General features: G+C 44.4%; 1 protein-coding gene across 6 annotated transcripts in view; it reads right to left on the reverse strand.

The window, feature by feature from the left end:
- The window catches only part of BCAR3 (BCAR3 adaptor protein, NSP family member), a 279,135-nt gene that overhangs the window by 94,288 nt on the left and 157,042 nt on the right, over positions 1–27,805 (reverse strand). For 3 of the 6 annotated variants that reach the window (XM_063625549.1, XM_063625548.1, XM_063625546.1), the window contains one exon: positions 20,403–20,730. In XM_063625549.1, the coding sequence (XP_063481619.1) occupies positions 20,403–20,719 (317 nt within the window). In that variant the 5' untranslated portion in view covers positions 20,720–20,730. Of the gene's footprint in view, positions 1–20,402; positions 20,731–26,044; positions 26,091–27,439; positions 27,751–27,805 lie in introns of those variants that run through there. The other 3 variants (XM_063625552.1, XM_063625551.1, XM_063625547.1) reach the window with 3 other exon arrangements.

A 27,805-nucleotide genomic window follows, 5' to 3' on the forward strand; every position in this document is an offset into this window, starting at 1 on the left:
TCACAGAATTCTTTCCAAGGGAACTAAGTAGATCGTGCCTGGCACATGGCAGGCACTCAATCCATTTGTTAACAATGAATTAGCAAATACCTTTGCCTCCAAGCACTATACTATACTAACTTTCAAGACCACTGGGATCTGAATAAATGAGACTTCTCTTCATTACTACTTATTTCTGTGGCTATCGGTGCACATATGACTGCTGCCACGCAACTACTGAATAGCAAATAAGCTCTCTTTCCCTCTCAACTAGTAAATCAGCTCTTTTAGGAGAGTCTTTCACATCCTTCAAATTATGGACACACAAATCTTTCCCAAAAAGTACAATGAAACATGACAAACATTTAAGGGATCCCTTCAGACCAACAAAAATAGTTAACCCATGAAGGAAAAGCAGAGAACAACAAAACAAGGGAGCTGTGCAGACACTAGTTAATAATGCCCGATTGTATATAAACTTTGCACTTCTCCATCACCCCACCCAGCAGGTAACCATTGCTTGTCTTTTCTACTCCTCCATGAGGGCAGGGGATACTTCGGTCTTACTCACCAATGTATACTGAGCCCTTAGAACAGTACTTGTTACATAGTCGTCAATTAATAAATAAGGGTAAGCATGGCCAAATACAAAATAAACCACAAATAATCAACCTTGTATTATATCTATACAATCCAATTAAGGCCTCAGAAAATTTGAAATTTTTACTGTGAGACTTTCATTTGCTCAATATGGTAAACCAGATATTCAGAAAACTAAATGATAGTTAAATTACAAATATATTTTCAAACATGTTGCCGAAGTCCAAGAAAGGGAAATTCTCAAGAAATACACATGCATATACAAAACAGATACAGAAACAGAACAAATCCATACAAAACATACACGACAGAAGAAAGGCAAGGGGGAAAGCAGGGAGGATGCACTCTGGGCCCTGAAGCCCTTCATAACAGCGGAACCATCAACATGGGCTACCCCCACCCCAAAGGAGAGAGAAATGGGCTAAAAACAAAACACACTCTAGCAAAGGGAACCAAAAAAGAAACCTGTTGTCTCTACACAAATGCTGAAGGGAAAAAATAATGGCAATAATTTTTATCCTAAGAATCCATAACCACAGGTCAAGTCTTTATGTTGGTTGGGAATTCAAATTCATATTCCCTGCTTTCAGATAAATCCAAAATAGAGAAATCAAAGTGTCTGGGTTGGCAGTGCCCACTAGTAACGAAACAATGCAAATCTTTTTTGGATGAAAACTTGCTCAACAGAATGCTACTTAGGTTATCCACAAATTTGGTTAAATGTAAATTCCCTTTCAGAAACAACCATACACACTGGGAAAGAAGCCCCAAAGAGTGAAAGTCAGCAGAAATAACAATAGACTGAGACCCACAAAGACTTTAGATATTAGAGGCCGGGTGCAGTGGCTCACATCTGTAATCCTACCACTTTCAGAGGCTGAGGCTGGAGGCTCAACATAGCGAGACCCTGTCTCTGCAAAAGATTAAAAAAGTAGCTGCGTGTGGTGGTACATGCCTGTAGTCCTAGCTATTCAGGAGGCTGCAGCAGGAAGATCGTTTAAGCCCAGGAGGTTGAGACTGCAGTGAGCTATGGTTGTGCACTGTACTTTATCCTGGGTGACAGAGTGAGACACTGTCTCAAAAAAAAAAAAAAAAAAAAAAAAAAAAAAAAAAAAAAAAAGACTTCAGATATTGGAATATCAGATACAGGCTATAAAATAACAATGTATGGTACATTTTTTAAAAAAAGATAAAATCATAAGTGGTCTCAGAATAAACAGGAAAATATAACAACAACCTACTATAATTTCTAGAAATAAAAAATAAAAATAAACTATAATCAATAAAAATATAAAACCCAATGGCTAGGTTAAATAATAAATTAGATATGACTGGAGAAAATACTGATGAATTAAAGACATAAAGTAATCACACAGAATATAGCACAGACAGAAAAGGCAATGGAAAGTATGAAAGAGACACTGAAGGAGAAGGAAAAGCCCCAAGTACATTTAACCAGAGCTCTAGAAGGAGAAAATTGAGAGAAAGGAAAAAGTAATAGTCAAATTTTAAATAATGATGAGAAATGGTAAATCTTCACCTAGACACATTTCAATAAAACTACAGACCACCAAAGACAGTGAAAAGATCTCAAAAGCAGTCAAAGGGCAAAGAAAGCACAGTAACAATTAGACTGACAGCAGATTTCCATCGGCCAAAAGGGAAAGTGAGGCACTTAAAATTTTGTGCCTATCAAAACTATTAAGAACAAGGGTGAATACAGAGACTCCTAGACAAATGAAAACAGAGAATGCCCTGCAGGAAGAACAAAAAGGATGCCAAAAGAAAGCCTATGATCTAAAAATGTGCAATGCACGAAGAAACTGGTGAACAGGTAGGTAACTCCAAATCAGCACTGATGATATAAAGCAAGACAGATGTCTAATTTGTGGAGTTAAAAAAGACAAACTACCACCTCACACCCCTTAGGATGGTGCCAGAGTTTGGATGTTTGTCCCCTTCAAATATCATGTTGAAATTTGATCCCCAATGTTGTGGGTGGGGCCTGATGGAAGGTGTCTGGGTCATGGGGGCAGATCTCTCATGAATAGATAAATCCCCGGGGGGAAGAGGGTAATATAGTTCTCACTCTATTAGTTCCTGGAAGAGATAATACCAAAACAGACTCAGAAGCAGAAAATCTGCCAGGCTGGGTGGCTCACACCTGTAATCTCATCACCTTGGGAGGCCAAGATGGGTGGATCACCTGAGACAGCCTGGCCAATGTGGTGAAACTCCGTCTCTACTAAAAATACAAAAAAAATTAGCCGGGCATGGTGGCAGGTGTCTGTAATCCCAGTCACTTGGGAGGGTGAGGTAGGAGAAATGCTTGAACCCAGGAGGCAGAGGTTGCAGTGAGCTGAGATCGCGCTATGGAACTCCAGCCTGGGCAACAAGAGCAAAACTCCGTCTCAAAAAAAAAAAAGAAAGAAAGAAACAGAAAATCAAAATAGTCTTATAACCATTTGAAAAAACCTGAAGAAGTAGTTCAATATCTTCCCATGAAGAAAATATCATGCCTATATAGTTTTACTATATAGCAAATTCTTCCAAACTTTGGAATTGTTACTTGAAAATTATATGAACTCTGCCACAGACTTGAAAAAGAGGGCATTATAACTTTGATACCAAAAACAAAGTCAGTAAAAGAAAAGCATAGGCTAATATCACATGAGTAGGTATAAACAAATCCCAAAAAAGTATTGACAAACCAAATCCAAGAATGTATAAAATATATATCATAATCAAATAAAGTTTATTCCAGGCATATACAGTTTAACATGAGAAAACCTGTTAATACAATTTACCACATTCACAGATTAAAAGGGAAAAATAATTTTGAACATTGAATTGATGAAGAAAGCATTAAAAGAATCCTTTAAGTCTGATGTATGGTCCACAAAAAAAAAAAAATGAAAAGAAAAAGAAAAAAAACTCCTCACCTTTTCACAATCTCTGGGATTAAAAAAGTTTAACGAACTGGACATACAAGAGAATTTCTTCAACCTGAAAAGGGTATCTGCCAAAAACCTCAGCAAGCGTCATTCTAGATGGTGAAGTATTAGAAGCATCACTAAAATCAATCAATCAGAAACAAGACAGCATGTCGGTTGTTACTGCTTCTTCATTTTTTTTTTTTTTAGACAGTCTTCCTCTGTCACTAGAGTGCAGTGGCATGATCTTGGCTCACTGTAACCTCTGCCTCCCGGGTTCAAGCCATTCTCCTGGCTCAGCCTCCCGAGTAGCTGGGATTACAGGCGCCCACCACCACACCCAGCTAATTTTTGTATTTTTAGTACAGACGGGGTTTCACCATGTTGGCCAGGCTGGTCTCAATCTCCTGACCTCGTGATCCACCCGCCTCGGCCTCCCAAAGTGCTCGGATTACAGGCTTGAGCCACCGCACCCGGTCCGTTACTGCTTCTTTTCAAAACTGTCCTGGAGGTCTTAGCCAGTACAGTTAAATAAAGTAAAAGAAATAAAAGGTATCAGGACTGGAAAAGAAAGAACAAAACTGGTTGTAATGATTCAAAACAGTAATGAGTCACAAATGATGACTGTCTGCATAGAACACACAAAGAATCTATGCAGAGCTATTAAGAGAGTTGAGCAGAGTTCAAGACCAGTCTGGGCAACATGGTGAGACCCTGTCTCTACAAAAAAAAAATACAAAAATTAGCTGGGCATGGTGGCACACTCCTATACTCTCAGCTACTCCGGAGGCTGAGATGGGAGAATTGTTCGAACCCTGGAGGTGGAGGCTGCAGTGAGCCGAGATGGCACCACTGCACTCCAGCCTGGGCGACAGAGTGAGACCCTGTCTCAAAAACAAAAAAGAAAGTTGGGCAAGTTTCTTGGATATAAAAGCGCTACGCAAAAACCTTAGATTTAGAACTTACTGAGGGCAGGGACTAGAAGGCTTACACGTCTTGGATGGAGTTCTTGCTTTGCTGGTGTTTATTCATCCTGAATGAACTCATTCCTAGAACACTTAATTACAATGTAACACAACAAGATTTAAGATGAGTGTAGCCAGTAGGCTGAACCTCTCTGTTTACCAGAAGCAGTGGGGCCCATGAGGAACAAACACCTCAGCCTTGGAGTCCACTAGTCTACCATTTAACCAACCTATGCACCAGGGTATGTCACACAATCGGGAAAGGTGAACTACACAACTGGGAGACAGTGTGCCCTCCACAGGCAACCTGGGGGTTTCCGCTCATTTGCATGTGTATATGGCCTTAGAATCCAGAGGCTTCACCCCTTGTTCTCCAGCATGAAGCTTCAGCAACATCTCAAAATCTTAGCTGGGGAGAAGAGGGAATGAAGGGATAGGGGAAAGAGAAATAGCAACAGGTTTTTTGTTGTTGTTGAGACAGGGCCTTGCTGTTGCCCAGGCTGGAGTGCAGTGGTGCAACATTGGTTCACTGCAGCCTCGACCTCCCAGGCTCAATCAATCCTCCTGACTCAGCCTCCTGAGTAGCTGAGACTACAGTCGCACGCCACCATGCCTGGCTAATTTTTTATTTTTTATTTTTTTGTAGGGATGGGGTCTTGCTATATTGTCCAGGCTATTCTCAAACCCCTGGGCTCAAGCAATCCTCCCTGCTCAGCCTCCCAAAACGCTGAGATTATAGGCATGAGCCACCATGCCTGGCCAGCAACAGGCTTTAAGTCTATGAAGATTTTGCATCTACTGGTCAATATTCCTTCTACTATAATAGTAATATATATTACACATATGGTTACATATATAAGTATAATAATGTCCTATTAGATAAGGTTATTACATGGGACAGTCTAGCATTCTCATTTTATATTTTTTAGATGACAATCACGGTTCTAAGGTCTTGCACAACTCACCAGCCTAATCTCCTCACCTTGCTCCTTACACTCCAGCAAATTTAACTACTGGGAATTACCTGTATCAATAGGCCTGGAGTCCCCATCTTCTTCCCATTCATCCCTGGCTTCTCTGACCGCATGTTCCCAACCCCACCCACACACACAACTCATACAATCAGTGACATCTCCTCAGTGCTCCTTTCCTATGAATTATAAAACTTTGTGATGACAAACAATTACAATTTGATATACCATATGTATTCCTGTCTATCTCCCTTACTGGACTATGAGCTCACTAAGAACAGGGACCACACTGTATTCACCTTTGTACTTCCCGTGCAGTTGCTGCATGTATGTTGGTTTGAATAAATGAACGTGTGTGTGTGTGTGTGTGTGTGTGTGTGTGTGTTTTCTAATATACGGAAGACCTAGACCTTCCTCCCACTACACTCTATGAGTTCACTAAGGAAAGAAAACATTGGAAGGAGAGAGGGAACAAGAGAGAAATGTTGTTCTTGGATTGACAGGCCCCCTCATTAAGGAGATAATTTAGCCACGGGCTGGCGACTGAACTGTGATGGCCTCAGACAGAACTCCCTCAGCAACAGAACATCACTGCTGCCAGAGCAGCGCCCGGCTCCCCAGCCCCACTGAGACCAGATGTTTTCAAAGTGATACTGTGAGAGGCTGGCTGATCTTGTTGAAAATGAATCTCTCTGAACATGTTTAAAATACCAGGGAGAAACTTAATCAGGGACATAACCAAGAGAACAGACAGAGTTTACCACAGGGCCATTTCCATCTGTTTACCAGGAAAAAGAGAAAACAAAGAGGCTTAAAATGGGACTTGCCTGGTGAGTGCAGAAATGACATTTTTGAAAAATATCAGCTAGTGTGTGCTTAGATTAACAGGTTACTTACTGACGTTGGGAATCATATTACGGTCCCAATAAAGAGTTGCTTTCTCACTGCAGGCAGGGGAATATTGTGCATATAGCCTTTGCTAAATTTAAAAGCAATGTAGCTAGCTTGCTTATGTATTTGTTTGTTTGTTTGATATGGAGTCTCACAATGTTGCCCAGCCCAGAGTGCAATGGACGATCTCGGCTTACTGCAACCTCTGTCACCCAGGTTCAAGTGATTCTCCTGCCTCAGCCTCCCAAGTAGCTGAGATTACAGGCGCCCGCCACCATGCCTGGATAATTTCTTTTTCTTTTTTTTTTTTTTTTTTTTGAGACAGAGTTTCACTCTTGTTGCCCAGGCTGGAGTGCAATGGCACAATCTTGGCTCACTACAACCTCCACCTCCTGGGTTCAAGTGATTCTCCTGCCTCAGCCTCCCAAATAGCTGGGATTACAGGCACCTGCCACCATGCCTGGCTAATTTCTTTTTTTTTGAGATGGAGTTTCACTCTTGTTGCCCAGGCTGGAGTGCAATGGCATGATCTCAGCTCACCACAACCTCTGCCTCCCGGGTTCAAGCGATTCTCCTGCCTCAGCCTCCCGAGTAGCTGGGATTACAGGCATCCGCCACCACGCCCTGCTAATTGTGTATTTTTAGTAGAGATGGGGTTTCTCCATGTTGGTCAGGTTGGTCTTGAACTCCCAACCTCAGGTGATCCACTCACCTCAGCCTCCCAAAGTGCTGGGATTACAGGCGTAAGCCACCGCACCCGGCCTACAAATTTTTGTATTTTTAGTAGAGACGCGGTGGGTTTCACCATGTTGACCAGGCTGGACTCAAACTCCTGATCTCAAGTGATCTGCCAGCCTTGGCCTCTCAAAATGCTGGGATTCCAGGGGTGAGCCACCATACCCGGCCCAGTGTAGCTTTTTTTTTGAGATGAAGTTTCGCTCTGTTGCCCCAGGCTGGATTACAATGGTGCAATCTCAGCTCACTGCAACCTCTGCTTCCTGTGCTCCAGAGATTCTTCTGCCTCTGCCTCCCACGTAGCTGGGATTACAGGCATGCATCACCACACGCGGCTAAATTTTTTTGTATTTAGTAGAGACGAGGTTTCACCATGTTGGTCAGGCTGGTCTCGAACTCCTGACCTCAGGTGATCCACCCACCTCGGCCTCCCAAAGTGTTGGGATTACAGGCGTGAGCCACTGCACCCAGCCCCAATGTAGCTTTAAAAAGAGAACTATAACACTTCCAGAGGTGCGCTTAAATATTTTTGTTTCATCCCCTTGCAAAATAAATGAGAAGAGATTCAGTCTTCCACATCTTATAACATACCCATTGATCTTATTTGTTAAAGTATGCTTTACTAGCAGTTAGCAGGATTCAGGCTGACACTCATTTTACATTCTGCACCCAGGGTTAACACGTGATGCGAGAAATTCCTTTTCACGAATACAGAAGAATGTTAGGGATACTTCATGATTAAAGCAATAGAAGTGCTTCAAAGCAGGAGAGGTCTAAACAGAAGCTCACTGCTCTGCAGTCAGGGGCGGATTCACCTTCCATTTCTGATGTCTAGAGTTAAAAACAATTCACCAGGTATGATCTGGGCAGCCATGTGTGACCAACTCCGATGGTCAGAATATTAACTTTAGTTAATGCTCCTGAAAATCACAGGAGCTTCTTTAACAGCCATAGCATGCTGCTGACTCATTCTGAGGCTGCAGTTCTCCAGATCTTGAAATATTTTTCGTGTGTGGCTGTTTAGCCAAACCCCATACTTTCACTTGTAATGAATGGTTTTGGACTCTCGTGCTAGTCTCTCTTTCTCCCTCTCAAGTTGTATTCAACTAGATTTGGTTTGCTCTTTCAAAATACCAACATTTCTTTTTTTTTTAAAAAAAAATCTCATTTCTGTTGCTCTGACATATTAATGATTCCCCTAGATTTGTCATTCATGTATGTGATCTGTATGCCAATATTATTGTCTAGATGATTTTTTTTAACTAATGAAAACAGGGGACACAGCCTCCAGCGTGCTTCCTGTATTATCATCTAGCCTGAATCTCCCTCACTCCACGGATAGCACCAGTGACTGATTTGCATGCATACCTTCTCAACATTCTTCTAAGCTTCCAACCAAGTAACCCCAGGAAGTAAAGTTAATCTGGTATGACTGGCTTTTAGCAAAGCCCTGATAGCTACTAACAGTGACTGCTTCCTTTACCAAGTATTCAAAAATCATTGTCTTGATAATCCACTTTATAATAGAATATTTCCTGAGATCGATGTCAAGCTTATCATTTTGTAGCTTTTCTCTAAATCCTTTTTTAAAAATTAAACTATGTATCCACCTGCATCCTTCCTGTAGTTCTTTGTTACTCCATTATTCCTCCAACATCACATGATTTGATGATCTCAGTCTCACACTCCCTCAGTCTTCTTGGACTTTGGGGCTTCACCTTATCTGGTGGCATTAGAGTCTCTTGTCATGGCCTCATCTACTCCAGGCCAGCAATTCTTGCTTCACATTTGTCCTACCCTTTCCAATCAGAGAAGTCATTTCTTGATGGAAAAAAATGCAAGCTGAACAGAAGCTTAGCAGTTTGGTTTCTCTCACAACCCCCTCTTTGGTCTTATTGTTCCAAACATAACTTCTGAAAGCCCTTTTGTTACCCTTCGCATTTTTCACAATCCTCTTTTCACTCTGCACTCTGTTTCTTTACAGCCCAGAGCCACCCTCTGATATGGACCTTGGTTGCATGACCCGACCTTTCCTGGGTCTGGTTCAGGGTCCAAGGTCAGGAAAGCACAGAGGAAGTGGCAGCACAGAGAAGGCAGGTCCAAAGGAAAGGGTTATCTAGAAAGTGCCACCTGCAGTCAGCAAGTCAGAGAAAAAGTAACATGATACTGGAAAGATGTTAAGGTCAGAGGTCAGGAAAGGCAGGATTGCTTATCAAACCAGTGGAGCAATACAAAGGGCTATACCATGGATGAGAAATTAGGTCAGTTGCAAAGAAGATGGAGAACAGGTGCTGCTAAGGAGAGGTGGTTCAAATGGGCATCCTTTCTCTCAGGGCTCCTTGCATGCACAAAGACCTGGCCTTTCTGTCTTTGAATCTCCAGCACCTAGCACAAAGCCTGGCACACCAATGTTCAACATACTTGTGAATGAATACATCAAAGTGGCCCTGGCTCCTCATTACCACACTGGGGGAATCCTTTAAAGGAGCAGGTTCAGACTGGGGTCAGTCTTTCATGCACATCCTTAAACAGAAGAGCTATCTGGATGGCCACGTACTTCTTTCTCCTTTGGAATTGGGATCACAGCATTGTTTTTAATTGTCCTGAACTGTGTTTCTCTTTTTAAACTTGAGGCCATGGGATTGTGTTTATCATGTCCCTCGACCTTGGGAATCCTTTTTCTTACAGTCCAGGGTAGACTACAGACAAGAACACATTTCTCTACCTGGCTGTCAGAGATTCTAAGGCCTGATTACTTCTAAAATGCCTAGTTCTTTCATTTCAACAGCCAGTTCCTACCTTTCTTTTTTCTTTGAGACGGAGTTTTGCTCTTGTTGCCCCAGGCTGGAGTGCAATGGCAGGATCTTGGCTCACTGCAACCTCTGCCTCCTGGGTTCAGGTGATTCTCCTGCCTCAGCCTCTTGAATAGATGGGATTACAGACATACACCACCACGCCCAGCTAATTTTGTATTTTTAGTAGAGACAAGGTTTCTCCATGTTGGTCAGGCTGGTCTCGAACTCCTGACCTCAGATGATTCGCCCACCTCGGCCTCCCAAAGTGCTGGGATTACAGGTGTGAGCCACCGCGCCTGGCCCAGTTCCTACTTTTCTATGAGTCAGTGTCTATCTTATCTGAAAACATAGCAATGCCTGATGAATGTGTTCATGAAAAGAATGGCAATTCAACTCCTTTTTCAGGCAGTTTCCCTAATCATGTTAAAACAGCATCATTTAAATATCCTGCATATTACACTCTGGTCAGTCTATATAGGAATCCAAGACTAACACAAAGTGGTACTGGTTGATAAAAACTTGACCCAGTCATGGGTTAACCTGGGCTCAGCAGAATTCTAGTGACAGCATGAAGCTAAAAGCCACTGTTGAAATTTTAACTTGGCAGCAGTCAGTCAAATTGAATAGGGTAAGAACAAGAAAAACCGTATCAAGGCCAGTATGTCTCTTGGCAGGCAGAGAGGATCTGGCATCAGTGAATCATCAGGCTTCAGGCTGTCTAAGCTCAAACACAGCACTTTTGATAAAAGCAGATGCTTTGTTTGGCTGCTATCTATCTGCCCTTCCTCCAATCCCACCAGTCCCATCTACCCCACCCCCACCCATTCCCTACCGGCTTCTGAAAGAGTGTGTTTGTAAAGGCTTTTTCTAACTAATCCAGAGGCAGAATAAAAACGCTATGGTTTTGAGATAATGTCCTCAAGCCTCTAAGAGGAAGGGCTTCTGCCTACCAGATAAAGGAACATACCCCCTTGACCTGTCTTCCAGGACAGACACCCATCCTCAACGTGGCCACCTATGTAAACCTTGAAAAAGCACCCATCATCCTTCAGGCAAAGGCAGACACTGCAGTGTCCATGGACTGCAGGTACATGGACTGCAGGTACATGGATGCAGTGTCCATGGACTGCAGTGTCCATGTACCTCCTCTGTCTACAGGGTCCTTAGGGAATGTCCAGGACCACTGGGAAGAAACCACAGGAGTATAATCACCATGCTGCTGACACAGACCCCGGGGAGGGTGGCCCTGAAAACATGTCTGCTTTATTTAAAAAATCAAGTAGTGGATAAAATATGCTTTGTTTTAGTTTAAATGGCAAGATAGTCTCCTATTGAATTTTGTCTATCATCTAAAAAAAAAAAGTCTTCTTTTGCACACCAACCCTATCCAGATCCTATCCATATCCTATCTTATTTCTCTGCACTCGGCCTCCTCTGCTGACTCCCTGGAACAAACTGTGCTGGGATTCCTCTGAGGTCATTCTTAGGGTCCCTTCCCTTTACTCTTTACACAGAGCTCTAGATCTCTCCTTTGACGATGGCTTTAATTTCATTTCTGTGCAGACTCCTAACTTCATACCTTTTAGGCCAGCCCTTTTTGCAGAGCTCCAGGCTCATAATCCCAACGGCCTGTCTGTTTAATACCTCCACCTAGATATGCATGCATCTCAAACTTAGCAAACCCCAAACAGAAGTCCTGATTCTCAGCAATCTACCATAACCCCCTTCCCTAAGAAAATGCAATCAACCAAACAAATAAAGCCTTGGTCCTCTCCCACGCTTCCCTATCTCAGCAAATGCCCTATCCCATATACCCAGCTGCCTGAGCCACGCTTGACTATACCTCTCCCTCACCCCACCACATCCAAACCTCAGCAGATATGGCAGACTGTACCTGCAAACTATATCTCGAATCCATAGACTTCTCTCCTCTACCACCACCCTAGTGCAGATCCCCACCTGCTCCCTGTACTTATACAACCACCTCCTGCCTTCCCTCCTCATCCTCTTCTCCATCAATCCTTCTCCACAGGGAGACAAAGCAATCTTCTAAAAACTGATCGTGCCATCCCCTTGCTTAAAATCCTTTAAAGGTAGATTTCCTTTTGCCCTACAGAGAAAATCTGAACTCCTTACCCAAATCTAGACCAGTGCTAGCCAATAAAAACACGACGTGAGCCACATGGGTAATTTTAAATTTTCTGGTAGTCAATTTAAAAAATAGGTGAAGTTAATTTTAATCTTTTATTTAACCTACTATTTCAAAGACATTATCATTTCAACACAGTTACGTAAAAATTATTACTGAAATATATTCTCTTTTTATATTAAATCTTCAAATTCCCATGCCAGAGAGGCCTTCTCTCCACCAGTCTAAGTAACTTGGGGTCCTCTGATGTTGTATCTTCCTTGTACCTCCTCATTTTGTAGTTATGTACTTAATGATGCATTTGCCTGAATGCCCCCTAAACTGAGAACTCCCTAAGGACAGGGGCTACCTCTATTTCATGCTTTACTAGGTACCTGGCATCTAGCACAATGCCTGGCATAAAACAAGCTAATAAATATGCATCGAAGAATGAACAACAAAGACACTGATATTAAGCACAAGAACAATCAGGCAAGGGCTGGGGCCCGTTCACTGAAGACAGGCTCTGTTTTGTGTATTAGTACAATGGTATGCTGATATTTTAGTGCACTGCGTGGTTGTTATACCTATAAACTGTGGGTGTTGGCCAAGACTCATTGCTGTAGGGCAGGCTCAGATAGAGGGACTCCAGCCAGACTCCATCAACATGTGAGAAACTTTCTCCCACAGAAGCTGCCGTCATTGAACGTGATCTCAGGTTACACCAAAGGATTAGGCACCTCCCAGCTCTAGCCTTCCAGGAGGAAGGAAGGAAGGAAATCAATCAGTCTGAGCCTCCTCCGTGCCAGGTTCTGTGTTAGGCACCCTCACATGAGATTGTATCTGATCCTTAGAGTCACCCTTTGAGGACATGGAGACTCAGAAACGTAAAATAACTTACCCAAGGTCACAAAGCTACCAGGTCAGGCTGCTGGAATCAGCGTCAAGGTCACTAGTGGCTTTCTTTGATAGCCACGGCTACGTCGACATCCCAGCAAAGGCCTCAGTGGCTTTGAGCCAGGTGTCCCAGCAGAGCTGAGCAGGAGAAGAAGAAACTGCTGGTGACCAGGTGGGAGCTAGGAGCAGGCATGGGACCTGCTCAACGCAGATTCCCAGTAGGGTGTACCAGGCTCAAGTGTGAAAGTCAGAGCTCTGACATTCTGTGGAGCCTTCATATTTAGTGAGCAGTTAACCTTCATAGCACTTCTCGGGTGGGTTATTTACACTCCCACTTTATAGTTTAGAACTTGCTATAGAGTTCACACATCTAATAAGTGGCAAAAACAAGGATATGAACTGAAACCTCTGGATTATCTGTCTTGTGTTTTTTCTCCTCTTCACAAAAGGAGTTATTTTATCTTTAGTGATTATACTCACAGGCAAACTGGACCTACAGACAGATCACATTGCATAAAAGCTGGGGAAACTAGGGAAGGTTTCTCAGACCTCTCTAACTTGTAAATAACAGCACAATCCTTCAAACAAGACCCTATATGCTTGTCTTTGGGGCCTCTAAGAAGAGAGCTTGAAATTCTACATCCAATCCCACAGCTAGCCTCTTGGGCACAGACTGGATAGTGACACCATTCCGAAGCATGACCTGAGGGCATATCAGCAATGTGGCTCAGGCCGGTCTGGCCACCTAGTCCAATCCCCCTGAGAACAGTCTCCTTCCAATCAACCACAGCAACTACTCCTTTAGCTTACAACTAAGACTTCTCCAGCTTGTGTATTCTAGCCAGGCTAGGCTGGCTCGCAAATCCACATGTGATAAGAATATAAGTAATAATTTATAACTGCATAGCACCTCTGTTTACAAGGTGTTTTAACATATATTGAGGGGCATGAAAAACCCAGAAGACTAAAATACCTCACCTTTCCCAAATAGCATGCTGGTGGCCTGAAAAAAACATGATTTAAAACAGGTCTGTCCGGGGGTGGGAGTGAGGAGGGGCAGTCCACAGGAGATGTTACGCAGCTCCACTCAACAAGGACTGAATTGTGTAATTCTCTGATCATTTTCTTGGTTGTGGTTTGCAATCTGTTAACAATTTTTTTTTTTTGCCCCAGAACAGCTGAGAATGCGTAGATCCTGGCATTAAGGTTCAAATCATCCTTGTCAGTAGAGGATTTAGGACAACCATCAGACAGCTGGTAGATCTGCAGGCACTTCCCACCCTCTGGGCTTCTTCAACCCAGGAGCAGTGCGAGATGCAGGGGCTGAGCTCACCTCTGACCCAGCTGCTCCTGTCCTCAGCACACCAGAGGCCACCAGGGACCGGGACATTCACCATTCTTCGGAATGCACTAAACCATTCGCAACAGCTGCATTCAAACACCAAGGGGTATTTCAAAATGTTACTAAAACTCAACTTTAAACTTATAAAAACATCAATTCAACCCATGGACTATTACTTTCCAGAAACATTCTTGAACTTGGGCTGTTAAGCCATTGTCACTATGCTAAGTATACCTTCTGTTAAATAGAATCTATTAATCTAGTAAAAGCTTTTTTTTTTTTTTTTTTTAAAGACGGAGTTCCACTCTCGTCATCCAGGCTGGAAAGTAGTGGTATGATCTCGACTCACTAAACCTCTGCCTCCCGAGTTCAAGTGATTCTCCTGCCTCAGCCTCCCCAGTGGCTAGGATTACAGGCATGTGCCACTACGCCCAACTAATTTTTGTATTATTAGTAGAGACAGGGTTTCACCATGTTGGTCAGGCTGGTCTCGAACTCCTGACCTCAGGTGATCCACCTGCCTCAGCCTCCCAAAGTGCTGGAAATACAGGCAATGAGCCACCGTACCCGGCCCAAGATTTTTTTTAACTCAAAATCCAATTTTTTTCTCCAAAAAGTACACAAAAAACTTCCAATTTGCAGACAGCAGACATGCCTGGGTATAAATAAACTGCAGATGTTTGCGTGTGGACCTTCACATCGTACATCCTTCTGATTAACCCTGAGCTAAAGGCTCATGCATTTGAATGTCTGAGGGAACATCTTGCTTTGTTAAAGAGAAGGCAGTAGCTACAGAAACCAATGGTTCCGAAGAGGAATAACTAAAACCATTTTTCAGATGAGGGCATTGGTACAGCCCAGAGTTAGGGCTTTAAATCAATGTTTTAGAGGAAAAAGCTGCATAGATTCTGGACCTTACATCTTTGCTTCAACGTTGAAGATCTGACATTGTGACAGGGTAGGTTACTTACTGCCTGGGAAAATGTACTGCTCATTTTAACTAGGGATAATTCTGCAGCCTTTCTGGCCACTGTCAGTTAAAACACTTGTGACGAGTCAGTCAGTTCCACTCATGCAAACTAATAAAACACCACATTGTCCCACCACATGCTCCCACAGCACAAGAGGCCGAAGGAATTAGGCACTTACAGCTGTTCCCAGGAATGTGTGCCTCCTTGTACCCACAGGCAGGAAAAAGACCTGAACGGTCTCCAAGCACTGATCCCTCAGCTATCCTAGCAACACAGACATCCCGACAACAGGAACCAGACCCCTCTCAGCCCAAGGAAGCTTCCAGATTTGAATACAAATTCATCCTTGAGAATGAATTAACAGCATTTGCAGTGACCTGGATGAGACTGGAGACTATTATTCTAAGTGAAGTGACTCAGGAATGGAAAACCAAACATCATATGTTCTCACTGATATGCAGGAGCTAAGCTCTGAGATGCAAAGGCATAAGAATGATACAATGGACTTTGGGGACTTGGAGGGAAGAATGGGAGGGGATTGAGGGATAAAAGACTACAAATAGGGTGCAATGTATACTGCTTGGGTGATGGGTGCACCAAAATCTCACAAATCACCACCAAAGAACTCACTCATGTAACCAAATACCACCTGTATTCCAATAACTTATGGAAAAATATAAAAATAAATAATAATAATAAAAATTCACCCTTGAAGATAAATGAATCAAGGGGATATCAGCTGAACAATGTGAATGTCAAGAGGAAATCCTGTCTGCAGACCTCTCAGAGAAACCTGGGTCTGCTTGCAGAACAAAGGCTCCTTCTGTGACATCAAGCAGCAGGTTTAAGAGCTCCCTGGCTTCTGGCTTTGGCCTCCTTTCAAAACCACAAGTACATCCAAGGGCAGCCAAGACAACAACAAAGCCAAGAGATACAGTCACCAAAAGAGAAGACCAACTCCCCCTTCCAGGCCTGCCTTCTGCCTGGCTCTCAGCAGGCAAGGCTCCATTCACCCCAAAGTAGGTGTCCAAAGCACTGAATACAAGCAGGGTACTGACCCCTGTGCAAGAAGATAGCTCAGAGGATGCCCACAGCTGGTGCCAACATTCTTGGGAGGCTATGGAACACACTGTCTGGGGAAGGCCCTATAATACTTTCTGGGTTCTAATCCTAGCTCAGTCATCCATTAAGGTATGATCTTAGGTACCTCAACATCCCTGAACCCATTTCCTCAACTCTAAATGATGATACTGATGATGGTGATAACAATGTTCATAATGAAATCTGCTATGTCTCTCACACAGGGTTACAATGTTCAAACAAGGTAGTTTATGAATATATCCTTTAAGCTATCTGAAAACTATAAAATGTAGGAGGTAACAATAATATTAGGATAATTATTAATGTTATAATTATTAGGACAATTAATAATGGAGGAATTAATAACGGAGGAAATGACACATGTAGATATGAAAGCTTAATCATGCAAGTTTTAAGGTCAAAGAGGAGACTTCCTCTGCTTTGTCTTGGGCCTCCGATAGGATGTATGTTCAATGAATGTTCAATTATAATAAAGGTTATTATTATTATTTTTTGAAATGGAGTCTCGCTGTGTCACCCAAGGCAGAGTGCAGTGGCGTGATCTCAGCTCACTGCAACCTCCACCTCCCAGGTTCAAGCAATTCTCTTGCCTCAGCCTCCTAAGTAGCTGGGATTACAAGCATACGCCAACATGCCCGGCTAATTTTTTTGTATTTTTAGTAGAGATGGGGTTTCATCCCGTTGGTGATGATAGACCATCAGGCTGGTCTCGAACTCCTGACCTCGTGATCTGCCCACCTCAGCTGTCCAAAGTGCTGGGATTACAGGCGTGAGCCACCAAGCCCGGCCTATAAAGGTGACTTTTTAATTATTAACAAGCTAAACATATTTTTTTGGAAAAGAGCAAACTTGCAACAGAGTACTTCACAAGACAAAGAGGTGCTTATCTGGAGGGCCTCCCTCTGAGCAAGATAGAGGAGGCAGGAGACATCCAAGGTGGCCCATTATCTTCATGCCAATACCCGTCAGGCCAATACCCAACATGATGAGATGCAATGTTTTCAGAGCTGACATCTGGGCAAGTCACTGTCAACTGAAATTAACCCCTGAATTCACTATGAAAAGAAAAAAAGAGGTGACTGAGCTGGAGTGAATGGTTGGTGTTTCGCAGCTCCTTTCAACTGGAAGAGCTGAATGAGAAGTTCCATTTCTCTCACTGTATTTTTGCTGTGGCACCTTTGGCAAAACCTCCTTCTCTAGAGCCTTGGGTTCTCATTTAGGCTGCTTGGTCCTAGCTTTTCATATGCAAAAACTTTGTTTATATCATTGCTGGTTTCAAAAAGGAATTGAGGCAGCTTATACTCTTATTAAGAATACTGAACAAAAAAAGAATATAAGGTATTTTGAACTCCTCAAAATTGGGAACACCTCAGATTTTTTTTTCATGTGTTAGAAAAATAAATATATTAATAGTAGTACAGAGCAGGGTAGGACTTTATGACCCTTTAACAGAGAACCACTCAGCACAATTTTTGAGGGATATGCATTTGTTACTTCCTGTATTCATCTTTAACAATGATATTTTTCAGTTAAGAAAAAAAGATGTGAATTTGGATTAATATAGCTCTCAATCATAAACAAACCCTAAACCAGGAGTGCTTGTTAAGTCTTCCACAGCCTGGACTTCAAACTCAGGACCTGCGCCCACCCTCCGATAAGATCTTTTACAGAAATACGATCTCTGTCCAAGTCAGTTTTCACATCAAAAAGCTTTACACTCTTGGCAGCTTGACAGCTTGGACCTTGGGTGTTTACCAAGAACTTCCCCAAGATAGGAAGGGTGACTCCATTACTACCGCCTCCCCACCCACCCCCCTAGTGTGGAGTTTCCCTTTGTAAGAGTTGGCACCTAGCCAGGGCCTCAGAACTTCAAGGAGTAAGTCTATAAACTGTCTGTGTCTAGTACACAGTAGACACCTAGCTCAGGACAGTTTAAGTTAATAAATGAAAAGCGGTCCACCGTAAGCCAGCCAACAGTTGGTTGACTCCATATCACGCAGCCTGGCATCTGTGCTCATCTTTAGCAGGCCAGAAGTTACCTGTCTTTGCTGCTCACCTCCTACATTCTTGCCCCTTAAGTGCCAATGATGCGATATTAACAATCCTGTGCACAGGTATGCACCTCCATGTTCACCCATTCCAGCGGTGGCTGCCTGCCAACTTTCTGAGCTGGGAGGTCACCCACCTAGATTTTGCGGAGCGGGTCCAGGGCCTTCTAACCCCCAGGATACCCCAAGGAATGTCCTAATCTGGTGACAGAAGCAGTTCAGGGCTCTCTAGTGGTTTCTATGGAGATTATCTGGGCCTTATTTTCTTCTTGTACTACTGCAATTATGGAACTGAGAATAATTCTGAACTCTTGTTCACCTAGCTTTGTACCAACACCAACACTGTTCTCCTCTCAATGTGCTACACTCCAGCCACAGGCCATTCCAGTTCCTTTTGGGGTTTTCAAACATGCCAAACTTGCTCCCACCTCCAGTTCTCTGCACTTGACTTCCCTATGCCTGCAACAGCCTGGAAGGCCCATGGTTGCTTTCCCTCATTATACAAATCTGAGCTTAAATATCATCTCAGAAACCTGTTCATCCTACCAAAAACGTACCACCTCCAATAAATCTCCAGCATATCACTCCATTTCCTCTATAGCATTTGGTATAATCTGCAGTTGTCTTATTTATTTGTACATACTACCTAATTCACTCACTAGAATGTAAACTCTGGGAAGACATTGCTTCAGATGCTCCACTGCTACCCTGTTAGTTCACATATTTCCACCACCCTATAAAAGGGCAAGAACAGATTGCTCAATAATTTGGCTGCTAGAATGTTTTCAATGCTGGACCAGCCCTTCATTTAAGATAATCAGAAGGACTGAGCAGAATTTTCCTGTAAGCCCCGGGGCTTATGAAATCAGCATACTCTAATATAGGTGCTTCATATATAGATATTGAACAAATAAATGAGCTAGGATCCAAATGGCTTTGCAAAAAGCTTGGACAAAAAGAGAGATAACAAAAGAAACCATACCATTCTTTACCAGATAGCATCACAGGCTGCTGATCTTCCCCAACAGGAAAAGGAGTGCAGTTTCCAAACTAGCTCTAACAGGCAGAAACCAATCACAGCCAGGCCCATTACAAACCCAGAGAAAAAGCATTTACAACCGTAAGGCTCATTTACCCAGATCTCTGTCACAGAGAGGGAAAAATCAATTCTTTCCTAAAGTATTATGAAGCTGACCTGCTGGTGCATCCATATAAAATTTTATTTCAGCATGCTGACAACTAAATATAAGGATATATGGGGTCTAATTTATAGACATCCTGGCATCTCTATAGAAGTGGATGGACATAGTTCAGAATCTGATGCTATGATAAAAAGAAAATACTTGGGCTTTCTTTTAAGGGACTTAAGAGAGGAAGTTGGATTTTAAAATACCCTCGAATGTTACATAATGTTAAGAAGTGGTTAATTTTTATTTAGGTGTTACAGTTTTTTTACATTGTGGTTATATAGTTTTTAAAATAAGAGTCCTTATCTTTGAAAGGAACATACCAAAATATTTACAGATGAAATATATGAAATCTGAGATTTGCTTCAAAATAATACCAGAGGAGGGAAGTAGGTGGGAGTACAGACAAAACAGGACTGGCCTTGAGCTGGTAACTGTTGGAGCCGGCTGATGGGTTCATGGGAGTTAATTAAATTATTCGCTCAACTTTGTGTATGTTTGACATTTTTCCTGATAAAAACTTTGGAGTCTCACTCTGTTGCCCAGGCTGGAGTGCAGTGGAGCGATCTTGGCTTACTGCAACCTCCACCTCCCGGGCTCAAGTGATTCTCCTGCCTTAGCCTCCCGAGTAGCTGGCATTACAGGCACACGCCACCATGCCCAGCTAATTTTTGTATTTTTAGTATAGACAGGGTTTCACCATGTTGGTCTGGTCTCGAACTCCTAACCTCGTGATCCACCCATCTCGGCCTCCCAAAGTGCTGGGATTACAGGCGTGAGCCACCACGCCTGGCCATAAAAACCTTTTAAAAAGCTGTTTAAGACAAATCATCTTCACTAGTGAAATTACAGAAGTTACCTGAAGGTGAAGGTTTCGCCATGCCGGTCCTGCCATGGGCTCTCCTGGATGCCATCCTGGGTCACAGATGAGTTCTGCCGTGGGGATTTGGAGTGGGGTAGGGTGCCCATGTGACTGAAATCATCACAGGACCTTATGGGAGGAGGACCTTTTTTCTTCCGTGGAAGGGTGCCATGTATAGACACGTCTTGATAGGCATCTGGGCGATGCTCAGCGAGAGGGGACTTGCTGCTTAGAAGGTCCATGGATGAGGCCAGGGGGAACTGGTGATTCACCGGCATGTTTCTGGGAAGGCTTGCAAATTTTCCTGCAGCCATAATTCTCAACTCTAAGGGGGAAAGAAAAGAGTGAAGGTATAAATCTATGAGAGTCACAAGAACTGACTTCCTACTTACAAAAGGAAATGGAAATATGCCACATAAAATGAAATATTCACAGACCATTAACAGATCAACATTTAATGGCATTACTAGTGGAGTCTGGTAAGAATGGGAAGTTTACTTATCTTCCTGCTGAAATGATCCTACATAGGAATTCTCCTGGGTTGGCAGCAAAACCAAGAGGGCAAACACTTTCAGAGTTGTTAGAGACATATAAGCCATGCACAACTAGCAAAAAAAGATGATTACGGGAGGACCCATAGTTGCAGTAATAAATGTATGAAAGAAAATATTATAAACTGTTAGATAATTAGCTCACATATTTTCACTGCCCTGTAAATGATAAGAACAGGCAGGGATTATTGAAATTCTTTAGCTGCTAGAATTGTCTTCAGTGCCAGACCAGTCCTCAGTTGTGCTACCCAGGACGATGGGACAGAATTTTTCTGGCAAAGACCCAGTGTTTATAAATAAATCAATGCACTCTAATTAGTTAACACGGGCTAGGGTCAGGGGTCAGGAGGTGGGCCATTCTGCCATACACCAGCAGGCTCGGCTGCAGAGGAAAGCCACTGGGGTGGGGGCTGCACATACATGGCCCCCCCAGAGGGGTCAGGATCTGCCTGCCACCAGCAGGGTTGGCTAATGCCCATGGGTGCCTGTACAGTCAGGGAAGAAGAGACAGGAGAAGGGAAGAAGAAAAGAAAAAAAAAATGGTGGGGGTAGGGGGCAAAGGAAGCATGGAAAGGGAAAGCAGAATGGCACATCAGGCTGTATGCAGCAAGTAGTCCCGACACTCTCTCCTAGCTAGGACCATGAGTAGAAGCATTTACCTTGAGCAGAGTCAGTACCTCCAGCTCCAAAGCAAACTATGATTTTGGCCTAAAACAAATTACATAATATATTTTTAAGGCCAATATACAGAGGAAAAGAAATAGGAGGCAAAAAAAAAAAAAAAAAAAAAAAAAAAAGGCTGGCCCCTGGAGATAGAGGCTCCAGGATCTGTCTTACACTAGTCATGATATCAGACTCTGGTCTGGACAGCACTGCAGGGTGGCCAAGCCCAACACACAGCCCTTCTCACAGGCTGGTGAGGAGAGCTGCCCCTTAGTCTGTTCTCCAGCCCAGCAGCCCTCATTCCTCACAGACCACCCTTTCCACTGCATTACTCAGGGAAGAGCTTTGCGTGAAAATCCTCACTTAATAGCACTACTGCAGAGTCAGTTCTACAAAGCAAGTGCGGACTTGGGACATGACTTGAAGACAACCAAGAAGAATGCAACCCTCCACAAGCTGACAGAAGTGGAGCCGAGACAATGACATTAGAGTGTGTAAAGAAAATACATGTGCTTGTATGTGTGTGTACAACAAAACACACACGTTCCACTGCTTCCACATGAGATACAGGAAAGTACAGAAGTCCTGGGGGAGAGATAGAAGGCGCATCTTTACTGAAGGTGTACAATCCTAACTCTGTCCTCGGTTCATTGTCAAATCCAGTAATTCTGGGGCTTGCCTGCTCCATGTCCAACTGGGACCACACAGAAGGTCTGCTCACAGAGGGTGCAGAACAATAGGACAGAGTCCTGTGCAGCCCCTCCCAGCTCTGGCCAGTAGCTGGCACACTGTCAGCACTTGCTCAATGCTAACCATCCTTATTAGAAAGGAAACCAAACTCCCTAGCCCCACTGCCTGAACACAAGTGACGTAAACCAACTAGGATTCTTCCACCCTACACACATACACACACACACACCACAGTTGTGACTTCTCACCTGTTCAAGCTATCAGCACCTTCCTTCTTCACAGACAGGACTGGGTCATTTCAAAGAACCTCACGGGGAGGGCTGCAGCACCCTACAGAACTTCTTCATGTGCACAGGGCCACACTGTTGATCAAGTCTATTTCCAATAGCATGATGGGCAAAAGTCACCCTACCACCAGTGCCTTTGGCAGCCTGTTTCCTCTCTGCTTCCCCAAGATCTATTTAGACTTCAAGATTGTCCTAAAGTGTTCTAAAATGTCCTTCAAGTTACCAACACCTCAATTTATTCTCCAATAACAAGGGATGCTAATACTTCCCCTTCTTACCTTCAATTCAACAAACATTTAAGTGCCTATTTCATACAAGACACCTGGAGAAACAAAGATGCCTAAGGCCCAATACCTGACTATGAACTCTAAGACAGAATAATTCATAGAGACCCTTATGCTGAAAGGAACAATTAATTTTGACAAAAGGACTTGAGCAGGCTCAGAGGGGGCAACAATAGAGACAAAGCATTTTGAAAAGTTAACATGTGGGGAAAAGCCTCCCGGGAGGATGCTATAATGGCGGATGCATAAAGGCATGGAAGTGTCCCCACAGGCTCAGGACACTCCAAGTTGTGTGCTGTGGCTCGAGTGAAGCCAAGAAGCATTTCCCAGAAGCAACTTAGGTTAGGACCAGACCATGGGGTATTGAAGGCCCTGCCAAGGTGTCTGGACTTGACTGTAAGTGCTAGGGAAGATCTGGAAGGGAAGGACAGAACCCAGTCTGTACCCAAGTAGGTGACTCTGGTTGTTCTGGAGGGGAGAGAAAAAGGAGGCAGGGAGGTTACTAAGGCTGATGGTGAAACCCATGGAGGAACAATGAAGAAGTCTGACCTGGGGCAGCAGCTGGGTAAAGGGAGAGAAAGGAGAGAGTGACAAGACATCAGAGCTTGAGGCATCTGGCTGGAAGGAAGGAGCCTACAGCCACAGAAGGTGGTGCGATGCTGTAACATGCCGAGTAGTTTCAGAAGGGGACCCCTGCAGGATCCAAGCACAGCACTGGAGCTGCTGCATGTGAGGTATCAGTAAACAATTTGGTCTAAGAGGAGGTTAGATACTGGTATGCACAATTAGAAGTGAGGGCAGATGGAGATTTTTAGGAATCATCAACATAAAGGCAATATTTAAACCAGAAAGTAGATCCCTTAACTTGTTATTATCAGATGTGATAACAGCTGTGAAAGTACCTCTTAAACTGTCAGGAATCATACAATACCCATGAATTATACCCCTGCTCTCTCTCACCATGGCTTCTTCAAGCCTATTAGGACCAAAGCAAGGAATGAGTTCTACTATAAAAACATAAACCATTGATTCTCAACCCGGCTACACGTAAGAATCCTCTGGGAAGCTTTTGAAATCCTGATGCCCAAGCCTCCGCCCAGAACATGAAATGAGAATCTCTGTGGGTGGGACATTAGCATCAGTCTCCAGTATTGACCAATGTGAAGCCAGGATTGAGAACCACTGGATTAGTGAGTCTTTTTAGTACACAGCAATTGAGTCATAATTGTTTACCTGCAAAACAGAATTCAATGATGATGAAGGGGTATCATTCAATCAATAGAAACATTCATTCTTCAACACATACATTCATGGAGGGTCTCCTTTATGGCTGGCACTGTGCTAGGTGTTGGGGACAGCATTAAACAAGACAGAAGTGGTCTGTCCTCATGAAGCTAATAATACTCTGGAGGAAGCAGACAATAAGTAATGACCGTAAGTACTGGTAATTCCCAGTTCATTTTTCTAGATAAGGGAAATAAATGTTCGTTTGATATATATTCTCTGAGGGCTTATGGTATACCAAGGCTAAGGATATAATAAATTAGACAAGGTCCTGCTCTCACGGAGGAATCCAACCTATACAAACAAGAAAATGAGGTAACATCCAAGTGGTAAGCACGCTAAGGAATATAAAACAGGATGAACTGACAAAAGATGACTGTTGGGGGTGGAGGGCTACTTTACATTAGGGTGGACTGGGAAGGCCTCTCTGAAAAGGTAACAGTGACATGACACCTGAAAAAAGGGAAGGGAAGGAACCAGTCAAAAAAAGGTCTGAAGGGGGTTCCAGGCAGCGGATCTGGCAAATGCAAAGGTCTTGCCGTAGGAACAAGTGGTTGGAATGACAGCCGATGGAGACTAAACCCAAGTCTCCAGCCTCTGGCTCCCATGTTTTCTCCACTTGGAAATGTTTCTGTCTCAATGTTCCTAGTGATCATATACTTCTTATGTACCACTTGATTTTTTAAAAATAAAATGGTATGACTCAGAACCTAGGCTTTGGAGGCAGATATCTACAGGTTCAAATCTCTACTCTGCCACTGACTTACTAGCTGTATGGCCTGGGACAAGTTACTCAACCTCTCTGACGGTTTCTCATTTTAAAAAATGACTTAACAGCTATTTCATACGATTGTTGTAAAAATTAAAAGTGATTGTGTATACAAAGTTCTTGAAATACTGCAAGCACTTAGTAAATAGCAGGTCCCTTCTAAGGAGGACAGGGGCTGCTCTTATCTGTCTTGTCAGATAAGAGTCACTGTATCTCTGTTATACTGAGGGTTCACAAAGGAAGTAACTCTGAGAGTTCACAGAAAAAAGACTGCAACTGGGAAGGATGGGGAGGGAAACATTTTAACCTAGAACAATAGATGCAAACACACCAAGCCAAGTAGGACATGGACACAGACACAGACACACGTACAGGCAAACCAAGTGAGCCTACATGCAGTCTTTAGAAGAAAGCCCAGGTGAGACTCTGGCCATCTGACTTCTCTCTACCGTGCAGGAAAACAAACACAACTTCCTGACTCAGTCTAATGCCAGATTTTGAAATGTTACACAAAAGTCAAAGACTCTGCATCTTGATATGAAAATCTGAGACTCATGTGAACATCAGGAACAAGAGCGAGCCTGACAAACTCTACCACATGTGCTAACTTCCTGGGCCTGGTCAGTTGCTGGGCTTTGAAATGCTTGTGAACTGAGGCCCAACTCACTTGCTTTACAATGATGTCTCAAAGAAACTGATGATCTTGCAAGCTGAGGCAGAGATAAGCAGCCCACTTGTTTGGATTTTACTCTTTTATTTCTGAAATGGGATATTTTCAAGTTTAACTCATAATGGTTATCTGATGTGAGCTTTAAGAACTTTTCATTATATTTTAAACTGGAAATGTAACCGTCTTGGCTGCCCCATGACAGAGAATTTACAACTTGGATCTGTAGTTTTATATCTTCTCTGTAGAGTCAGGTGGAGGGAGGAGATGAAACAACCACACATATTCAATTGGCTTATCCACTTAAAATGAAGTTTTGCTTGGGTTTAGGAATTAAGAGTATCCCTTTATTTTTGAAGTAAACTTACGAAGTCTAGTCAAATGATTCAAGTATGAATAATTCCTCCATGGATTGTATTTAAAGCAACACGGTACAGGATTTACCCGATAAGGTTCTTAAGATTAGCATCCGTTTGACAAGCAGTTCTGTCTATATGAACAGGAGATTTAGACCTTGGTTAGTCATCCTGGAAATGTCAGCCTTCTCAGCAGCAGTTTAGAGAAAGTTGGAGTGGTGTGGGAGCCCCTGGCTTGGCAAGGTCTTTACGTTACCCTCAATACCCCCTGGCACGCCCGCGGACAAGCGCTTTGCAAGTGGGCTTCCCCGTTGTTACCTGGGTAGCCCCTTCCCACTTGGACCTGTGTTGAGCTGGGCCCCACCCCCAGCACTGAGGCCTCCCCCAGCCCCCAGGATCTCAACTCAGTCCCAGGCAACACAAGGGAGGCTATTGGCTCCCAAACTGACCTTCCCTCGGCCAGCGTACTTTCCTTGGGGAGGTCTGTGTAGCCTTGGGAGATAAAGTCAAGGTTTAAAAGAATCTGAATGCGCGGCTCTACTTTCCATCTCAGCTAACAGCTTTAAGCGAAAACAGACACGAGGTTAGGAAAATGGTTTTTCTCCTTTGCACCTTGCTTCAAGCGAGTTAACCCCAACCATGACCCGACCCGCCGCCCCACGGAACACGCCGCCTTGCCAGATGCTTCGGAGTCCGCTCAACCTCCTTCCCGACAAGTGTCTACACCTGATTACACCGTTTTAAAGCGGCGGCGCCCTCAGCGGCCTAAGTGGGTAAGGAGAGTTGGGCTGTACGATCTATCGGAACCTCTTTCCCACTGTCCCTCCCTTCCTTTGCCTTCCCTCCCCTCTCCCCACCACGACGCAGAGGGAGCGACACAACCAACTATTCATTCTTTCTCAACAAAGGGAGAAAGGGAGGGAGATGTTGTCAACAGTTACAGGGCAGGCTCCTTCGCTTTCTTTGCAAACTTCCCAAGACATTACCGGAGAAACTCGCCTCCTCGGAGCCTTGGGCTTCCAGCAGAGCGCTCTGGGCCCTCGCATCTCCCCGACCCCGGCCGGCTTCTGCGGAGAGGGGCCGGGCGGGAAAGGGCGGGGTGGCCGGCAGAGGAGGTCCGAGGGGCAGGGGGTCGGGCGAGGCCAGCGCCGGGGAAGATGCCGCTCGAGTGTCACCGAGCAAGATGCCTGGCCGCCAATCGCTGAGCGCTCCCCGCCGTGGAGCGCTCCCACGTCTCGGGGAGTCCCAGCGCGCTCGGAGGGCAGGGAGAGCCCAAGCCCCAGCCCCACTTCAGTCACCCCCGCCCCCAACGCCAAATCCGCTGGCGGGGGTGGGTAGGGACCAACAAGGGCCGGCTCTACTTTCCCCAGAGCCTAACTTGCTCCAACAAACTTCCTAGCGTGTCCTCACCGGGGTGGAGGAGGCCCAGGCGCCCCGGGAGGAACAGCACCCCGAGGACGCTGGGCGCGCGGCGGAGACTCACCTCCCGACGCGGCGCTGGGCGCTCGGGCTCTCCGGCTCTCTGGACCTCCGGACCTCCGGCTGGGGCTCAAACGCGCCGGGCGGCCGGCCTCGCACCGCCCGCGCCGCGGCTGCTCCCGGAGCTGGGGACGCTCATGGTCCGCGGGGCGTGCTCGCCGAGAAGCCCGCGCGCGTCTAGCCGGTGCGCCCCGCAGCTCCGACTCCCGCCCCGGCCCCGTCCCCTGCCCGGCCAGCAGCAGGCGCAGCTCTGAGCCGGCGGCGCGCGCTCCGGCCCTCAACTGGTGATTTGCCGCTCCGCGGCCCCACCCCGACGAGCCGATTCGCGCTGCCTTGCGGAACCCCCCGAGACATTTACATTCGGTGACCT

The sequence above is a fragment of the Symphalangus syndactylus genome, chromosome 12 (genome assembly GCF_028878055.3).
Source record: "Symphalangus syndactylus isolate Jambi chromosome 12, NHGRI_mSymSyn1-v2.1_pri, whole genome shotgun sequence".
Taxonomy (NCBI): Eukaryota; Metazoa; Chordata; class Mammalia; order Primates; family Hylobatidae; genus Symphalangus; species Symphalangus syndactylus.